The sequence below is a fragment of the Ictalurus punctatus genome, chromosome 25 (assembly GCF_001660625.3).
Source record: "Ictalurus punctatus breed USDA103 chromosome 25, Coco_2.0, whole genome shotgun sequence".
Classification (NCBI taxonomy): Eukaryota; Metazoa; Chordata; class Actinopteri; order Siluriformes; family Ictaluridae; genus Ictalurus; species Ictalurus punctatus.
The window spans coordinates 15,059,882-15,068,288 of record NC_030440.2 but is presented as its reverse complement, the minus strand read 5'-3'; the positions used below and the strand labels follow the sequence as shown (position 1 = coordinate 15,068,288).

Genomic DNA, 8,407 nt, shown 5'->3' with positions numbered 1-8,407 from the left:
CTCCCAATGGGTAGCACTGCTACCATTGCTGTGTGAGTATTAGTGTGCATGGGGGAATAAGAACCAGTGCAAAGTGCTGTGTAGAACTGCTAAGTTTAAAAAAAAAAGCACTATATAAGTTCAGACCATTTACAACCTTTTAAAACACTGGGAAGAAAAATGATGAACTTATGCGTATACTGTATGCCATATACTTAATATAAGCGTAACCAGATAACACACACACACACACACACCAGATGATAGACTTTTCAGGCTGCACAACCACTACCTCACGTACACCACCACCAAATGACAAACCAGTGACGAATATGGATGAAAGTGCTTCCCTATTTCTTTAGAAATGTGTAAAATGTCAGAAGAATTTGTACGTGCTGTACAATCATAACCCTTTAAGCGTCGGTAAATCGAGCAGCCATGTCTTGTGCTTATCAGGAATTGAACAAGCAGTGTAGGAGGGAGGTTTTGACCGTAGATTAACCTCAAAGGCCGGTTGAATTCTTAAAGGCCCCGTTTAATCATAGAGTTAAACTCCAGGTCAGCCACATCAGTTTATCCAAAGGGTCAAATATATTTCAAACTAATTGATACTTCTGTGAATTTCTAATGTTTTCGACAAAAACGATCTGGTATTATTTGTTGTCTGGCTAGTTAATAAAAATATCCCTGGACAAGATATAGGATTGTATGAAGCTCAACAGTCCCTTTTTTTTTTTTTTTTTTTTTTTTTTTTTTTGTAGGGTTTAATTTTTTTTTTTTAAATCTGATTTCATGAGTAACAAAGATAATTGCTTTGCAGAATAAAAATATGCATAAAGTGAAATGAAAACATGACAAACACACACAAACAGATAAATTAATAGAACAGTCTCACAGCTCCGAGCCATCAATGCATCGGTTACTCTAAACTGTTCAATTTCTCTCATTTTATATTTGTTGCATTATTTTACAATCAATTAATACAATTATTTAAGATTATAATTCAATGAATTAATTATGATTTGCACTAAACATGATTTAAATGCACTTTTAAATTTTTAAAATATCATTTAACGTTGTTTATTTTTTAAGATACAATTCCATGCTTTTCAACCAAATCATCATTATTATTTTCTAACTACTTAGTCATTTTATTGTTTGTTTTTATTTATTACACATACACACACACACACACACACACACACACACACACACACACACACACACACACACACACACACACACACACATTATAATTCAATTCAATTCAAATGTATTTGTAAAACACTTTAAAAACCACAGAGTGTACCAGAGTGTTGTACAATTACAAAAAATATCAAGAAATATATAAAAGACTTCTTGTTAAAAGAATTAATGAACTTTCTTTTACTTTCACACTATCCGTTGTTACCCAGATGATGAGGACGGGTTCCTTCTGAGTCTGGTTCCTCTTCATGCCATCTCAGGGAGTTTTTCCCTCACCACCGTCACCACCGGCTTGCTCAATAGGGATAAATCCACACACTTAAAATCTCTATCCCGTCTTTATATGTTTCTGTAAAGCTGCTTTGAGACAATGTCCACTGTTAAAAGCGCTAAACAAACAAATAAAATTGAATTGAATTGAATTCACAGAGGTCGAGGATGTAATAAATATTGGGTTCCACAACTTTGGGGCAGCAACAGAGAATAACGCGATCTCCTTTACCCTTTAAGTGTGACCGAGGAACATCGAGAAGCAGCTGGTTGTTAGATCGGAAAGACTCTGAGAGCAGTGGAAAAAAACAACAGAATCTGGTGCCGGTCCATGTAGTGCGTAAAAACATACAACAAGACCTTATACTGTACTTTATCTTAAATTGAATCGGTAACCAGTGCAGAGAGGTCCGAATAGGGGATACGTGTTCACTCTTTCTTGTATTACTCAGCAACCTGCAGCATTCTGCGCCCTTTACAGGCTTGACAACGAAGACGGACTTACACCCAGATCCAAGGCATTACAACAGTCAAGGCGTGATGTATTAAAAGCATGACATACTTTCATACTCCAGGTCATGAGATGATAAGACAGATTTAAGTGTAGCGATATTTTGCAGTTGAATGAAACTTATTATTCTTCACAACTGAGTTTATCTTCCTGTCATACTTGAATTCTGGGTGAACTACAGGATTTTTGACACAGGCATGCAAATTAGATGGCAGAGGCCCTACACGCTCTGCACAATTATTTACACGGTTTCTAGGGGCAAAAATCTTCATCTCTGTCTCTGGAGAACATTGTGCATGTGTACTGTATTTGAGAGTTCCCACACACCTGCCCTCTGATTCGTGAAGCCAGTCAGACACACCTTTTGAAACTGCTGCTCATGCTGCGTCTCAGGGCAGTGTAACACGATGGGAGGAAAGTGCTACCTACCCTCTTCCGCATACGTGAAATCACGTTATCTCCAGAAGACAGGATGGTTACTCTGGAGCCATTATTTGCCTTTTTTTTTTCTTTGTAAAGTACTTTGAACTGTATGAAAGCTATATAAAAACTGTATGATGCTATATAAATACATTTCCTCTTCTTCTTATTATTATTTAGCGTTAAATTGCCTATACGTGTGTCTGAGGACGTGTGTATGTGACCCATTAGTACTCAGTTGTTCTGAGGCTCTGGATCCACTGCAACCCTGATGAATGAATGAACAATAAGAGAAAATACATATGCCAAGCGATAAAACTTATACCATAGAAACAGCACATGGAAGACTGTATTGCGTAACCTCGAAATGTCTTTATGGAAGTGAAATTTGATGACCACCGTCTTTAGCGTGCGTCTCATTTTCCAACGCGGTCTAATCCCTGCTGCCCTCTACTGCTAATAATCGTGCACAACGATACCAGTAAATGTGATGATTGTGGATCTTTATTTTGCAATTTTAGATGTGTTGTAAGAATTGATGAAAAGTCTGGCTGAGAAATGAGTCAAAACATGTGACCGTGTTAAGCTGACCACGGTCACTGGTGTTTAGGAGAAGGGTTGGTTATTAGACATGGATAACTGAACACGTAAGAGGAATGAAAATGGGATTGACTGTTTAGCTAAATCAGGAACACACACTCAGGTTACACACACTCTAAAAACACACACTCTGAGAATCCATATTCTCGTACTGACTCTTCATCCTATTCATCCGACGATACAGAATTTGACGTTTTACGATTCTAGACCTGACCCACTGCTCCCGGTGAGTTTTATTTCACTCATGTTACAGCATGGTTTAATGGGCTTAGTTTTACAAATCCTAATAATTATCCATAGAAGATAAGTGTAATAATGGCATATTACATAATGATATAATAATTACAAACATTATAACATCAATAACTGATGGGGCTTAATAGATCTTTACCCTTTAATTAAACATATACATTAAACTATTGTTTTATTAATATGGTGAAGCTTTTGAGTGAATTAACAATTTCCGATGAGAATAAATAGTGTATGCAGGTTTAGATTTATTTATTTAAAACTCATAGTCAGGATTGATTATTATTATTATCGTTATGGTTATTGTTATTGTCTTTTTTTGTAACCAAATTATAAGCATTATACATCATTTGATTTAAATTCCAGTGCCAATATTTTTGCTTTGAGGTGGTACAAAAACATACCAACTAATGTGAAATGCGGCATCGGGAAATGTAAGTACGATAGCTAACGTGCAAACATCGTTATACTATACGATCGTGCTGAAATCTCATTATTTAAGCTAATTGTGGCTGTGTCAAATTCAATAAGGTCACATAAATTGTATGGAAAAAGAAGTCTGCTTTTTATTGTAAATTAAAAAAAAAAAAAAAACGTTTAAAAAAAAAGGTAGTATTTATGAAGCTTCTAAAATGGAGGCGGCATGACGTGCATTTTCCACAGAGGGGGAATAGAAACTGCAGAAATGTGCACATCTTTGAGCTTTTACGTACATTGCACTGTAGGGTGGTGAACAGCCTGACTGCCGGGGGAAGAGGCTCTAGTTACTGGCCCTAAAGCAGACGGTAAGGCTGGGGTTCTCTACCATGCTCCTGGAGTAACCACCTTCACACACCTTATCCAATCTAATAATCGGGTCAGTTCTGAGTTTTTCCTGAGTGTTTTATTATGAGTTATGAAAGTGCTGGACAGAAGTACTTTAGGACTTTGCTTCATAACAACTGAAGAAAATTTCCATACAGTGTAACACAGACGACCCTAATGGGTGGGAATGGACTTTTTAGTTACCGTGATTCACAACATAATTGACAAACCCTAAGAATACCCTAGTGCCAGGTCTTAGAGTGGTATTTCTGAGCTCCATGGCTCTTACTCCAAAGGGCTGTAGTATGTACATAAGATTCATAAGACACCTAGAGGAAGAAGACTGGATGCACGAAACTTATTTCTACATAAAACTTTTTTTCTTAATGTAGATAACTGTACAAGTGTGCGCATGCTGCATTGTTTGGATTAAGTCAGTGGGAAAATATAAGCTAACTATGCATTACATAGGAGCTTCCAGAGTGTCGCTTTCACCTTAACACACAGCACACCTAACATCTTTCACCTTAATCGGTCTGCTAAAGCATTTCGTATAGCATCTTTTTTGAGCCATCTCAACAGTTAAAGTCTCATAATTAAGAACAACAACAACAAAAAAGCATGGTGAATGTTAATAACATTTGATCTCATGTATCAAGCTTGAATCAAACAGATTTATGTCAATTATCCGTAGGGGTATTTACGCAAAAGTTAGTTTGGAAAAAAAACAAACATTTGATTATGTAAACTTATATGTAATAAGACACACTAATGTGCACCTCGAGTAATCGGCTTCAGATCATAACCGGCCGGTGTTAGTGCAATTTTAAATACAGGTCATGCTGTCAAGTTTAAATCACTTATTTATTTCAACTGCACATAAGAATTTAATTATTCATTTAAAAAAAATCATATGAATGACAATAATTAAAGAAATAATATTATGGAATAAATAGCCAACACAAATCGGCAAATTATCATTCAATTAAGACAAAAGAAATGCACATAAAAAGAGAACGAGCTAGTCTGGGAAATGGCTTAGAGAAATTCCTTTTCTTTCAGTGTCGGTTCCTCGTTTTGCACTTTCTTGACAAGAAAGTTCCAGAAGGAAAAAAACAACAACAACAATAAAAAACTTCTATTTCAGCAATATTTATTACTGCATCATACATCACTGGGTTCAGAAAACCACAGTCACAAACATAACCAGAATTATTATTGCCCTTAGAACTAAGAAATATGATTTCCACTGTTTGAGTCCACTCAGTGAGAACATTAATGGGTTAAAGTTAACTGAAGGATCCCTAACCTGCACCAGTTAACATCAGACACTGCAGATAAAGACTACATTGTGGTCATTCCTAGCCATGGGGAAATACATATATACATGAGGGATATATGAGTGAGGGATATGTAGGAGGACAATAGGTCTATCGCTAATGACACAAGGCTGACCTCTAGAGGCAAGCATGAAAAATACAGTAGCTTCCTATAGTACTACCTAAAATAGTTTGTGGAACTCATGAGGTCCAGAATCAATTCAGTTTGATTTCATTACAATACAGTATTATGCTGATGTGATATATTGGTGGACAATTCATTTGTATGTAGTAAGCACACACACACACACAACAAGTTGTGGAATAAAATAATACTTGGTTCATTTATAAACAGTACTCTCAGACCATTCTACTACCAGATATTATAATGAATCTTTCCCCTTTAATCTTCTAGAGTAAACCTGATCATCAAACACAATGGGAGACTGGGGTTTTCTCTCCACGTTACTGGACAAGGTGCAGGCCCACTCTACTGTCATTGGCAAGATCTGGATGAGCATACTCTTCATCTTCAGAATCCTTGTTCTGGGCGCAGGAGTTGAGAATGTGTGGGGAGATGAGCAATCTGATTTAGTTTGCAACACCCTCACACCGGGTTGCGAGATTATCTGCTACGACTGGAAATTTCCCATCTCCCACGTCCGCTTTTGGGTCATGCAGATCCTCTTCGTGTCCAGCCCGACCCTGCTCTACCTCGGCCATGCCATCCACATCATCCACCAGGAGAACAAGCTTAGAGAGATGCGCAAGAGCGACCAGTCAGTGCTGGCACCGAAATACACCGATGAAAATGGCAAAGTCAGAATCAAGGGCAAGTTGTTGTGTAGCTACTTGACTCAGCTCTTTTTCAAAATCATCCTGGAAGTTGCTTTCATCGTTGGCCAGTATTACCTCTATGGCTTTGTAATGGTAGCCGAATTCTTGTGTACCAAGGCCCCCTGCCCATTGACCACACAGTGCTTCATGTCCAGACCCACAGAGAAGTCCATCTTTATGATATTCATGCTTGCGGTTGCATGTGTTTCCCTGGCCTTGAACGTGCTCGAAGTGTGCTATTTGGTTTGTCGTAGAGTAAGAAGACGGCCAAAACATAAAGGAGTGGTGTTCTACAATACGAATGCCAGTAATCTACCGTTAGGTACAATTAGCCAGGAAGCTGTAGAGAGCATTAAGCAGAACAGTGTGAATGGAGACATGGAGAAGCGCTGGGCAAACAGGAACTATAGACCTGCTGAATAAATGCAAATGTAAATCAACATATCTACAACTCTAAAAATTATATTTTGTTAAAAATAACCCAATTTGGGTAAAAGTGGAAACTCAGCACTGGGTAGAATATGAACTATGCCATGCTGGTTGTTTTGATACAGCAAGATAGGGTTAGGATTTTGATCACAGCATATTGGATTGGTTTCTTTAACCCAGAGTGTGGGGAAAAAACTGACTACATTGCATGGATGCAGTCACTGAGTTTGTGTGAGATTTTTAAATTAAAATTTATTTATTTTTTTTAAATGAGCACAAAAGGAGCTTTCAGCAGCACTTTTTATGTACAAAAAACACATAATATGAAAGCAGTCCGACTTGACTGAAATATGATAACTCGGTGTCCATATTGAAATCATGAGCTATAAATATCAAACGCAGGATTGGAATTAATCTAACTCCAGTGCGAGCCGGTAATGTCACGGATGTCATTTTTAAACTACCTAGATGTAATGTAGCAGCCCCAAATTAACTAACGTAATGCTAACTGTAAATATAATTATATAAGAATTTAATCAAACTTCTTTCACAATACTGATGTTTTATTTATTACCACAAAGTCCAATTCTGACATGTTTTCCCCTCGAATAATATTAGAATACCTTTTTTTTTTTTAATCAGTAGTCTAATATGCCATGCTATCAAGCCATGTTAAAAACATAATATCATTTAAAAAAAAAAAAAAAAAGTTTCAACTAAATTATAAGGTAAATTTACATTTCTTGCAGTTGCAGCTACTTTCTTTTACTTCAGACGTTTTCTCTTTGCCTCTCTGTCTCACCAGTGGAAAATTCCAGATAATGAATGGTACGAATCAGAACCCCCTAACAAGCTAAAGCCAGCAACTGATTTGTAAAAATAACCCATGATTTTTTAGAAAATTGTATGAATACACTATATTATGTAATGTAGGCTAATATATTGCCTTAGTAATCTAGTGATAAAGTACTGTACACCAGATAGCACAGTGTACCTGTTCAGATGACTCTACTCTTACCCTTCCAATCGGTTTTATGCGATTTGTTACATTCACACACTGTTTTCCTGCCATATATATCCTGACACTTTAATTACATACACATTGTCCTTATTGTATTACATATACTTTTTAAAAAATAATGATAAAGCCTTTTTATGTGCAGCATAATGCTTTAAACATGACTTAATTAAATATCTGACAAGACAAGATATAGGTTAATAAGTTACTGCTGACGAAATGTGATTATGGTCATTGTGCTTAAACTGTATTTGTACATTAATATTGTGATTCAGTTTTATGCTGAATAAACCTTGTTTAATAAATCAGATAGTGTTGGGAGTTTACTGAGTTAGTTTGGCAGAATAAGTGGAAACAATTGTCCCTAAACTTGTAAGAATGCAAGAAGAGTCAACAAATGTAAGACGGTAACGATGTAGGAATCGTGAGATTTCCCATGTTGTCTTAGAAGTTTCTCTGACAGAGGCAACACAGATTTGGGTTGCCAGATTGGAGTGAATATTTAAACACACATAAAATATATTTTACAACTTTCCAAATTCACTTCAATCCTGTACAATCTGCTATGCAGGTTATTAGACACAATTCTGAATTTGATAATAATAAACAATCTCAAGCAGCTAACGGAAACCTTACCACAAGTCAGTGGCATCCATCGAGGCAGGTGGGGCCGCACCGTTTATATCGGCTGTTCAACAAATTTTAATCTTCATAAAGTCCTGATTCACAAGTCCATACATTGTCAATTCTGTTGAGATACTAATG

At 36.6% G+C, this 8,407-nt stretch overlaps 1 protein-coding gene across 4 annotated transcripts; it reads left to right on the top strand.

Moving 5' to 3' along the window:
* Positions 1-2,866: 2,866 nt before the first annotated feature.
* Positions 2,867-6,875, top strand: gja13.2 (gap junction protein alpha 13.2). 4 transcript variants are annotated; one of them, XM_017456106.3, is made up of 4 exons: positions 2,867-3,212; positions 3,602-3,669; positions 3,961-4,020; positions 5,774-6,875. In XM_017456106.3, the coding sequence occupies exon 4, from the start codon at positions 5,797-5,799 to the stop codon at positions 6,616-6,618; it is 822 nt and encodes a 273-aa protein (XP_017311595.1). In that variant the 5' UTR covers positions 2,867-3,212; positions 3,602-3,669; positions 3,961-4,020; positions 5,774-5,796; the 3' UTR covers positions 6,619-6,875. The 4 variants fall into 4 exon arrangements, with proteins under 4 accessions (XP_017311595.1, XP_017311594.1, XP_017311596.1 ...); XM_017456105.3 differs by lacking the exon at positions 3,602-3,669; XM_017456107.3 differs by lacking the exon at positions 3,961-4,020.
* Positions 6,876-8,407: the final 1,532 nt, after the last annotated feature.

What these genes read in the sequence shown, in the direction of transcription:
- gja13.2 (XM_017456105.3), top strand. Translation starts at nt 5,797, where the DNA reads ATGGGAGACTGGGGTTTTCTCTCCACGTTACTGGACAAGGTGCAGGCC.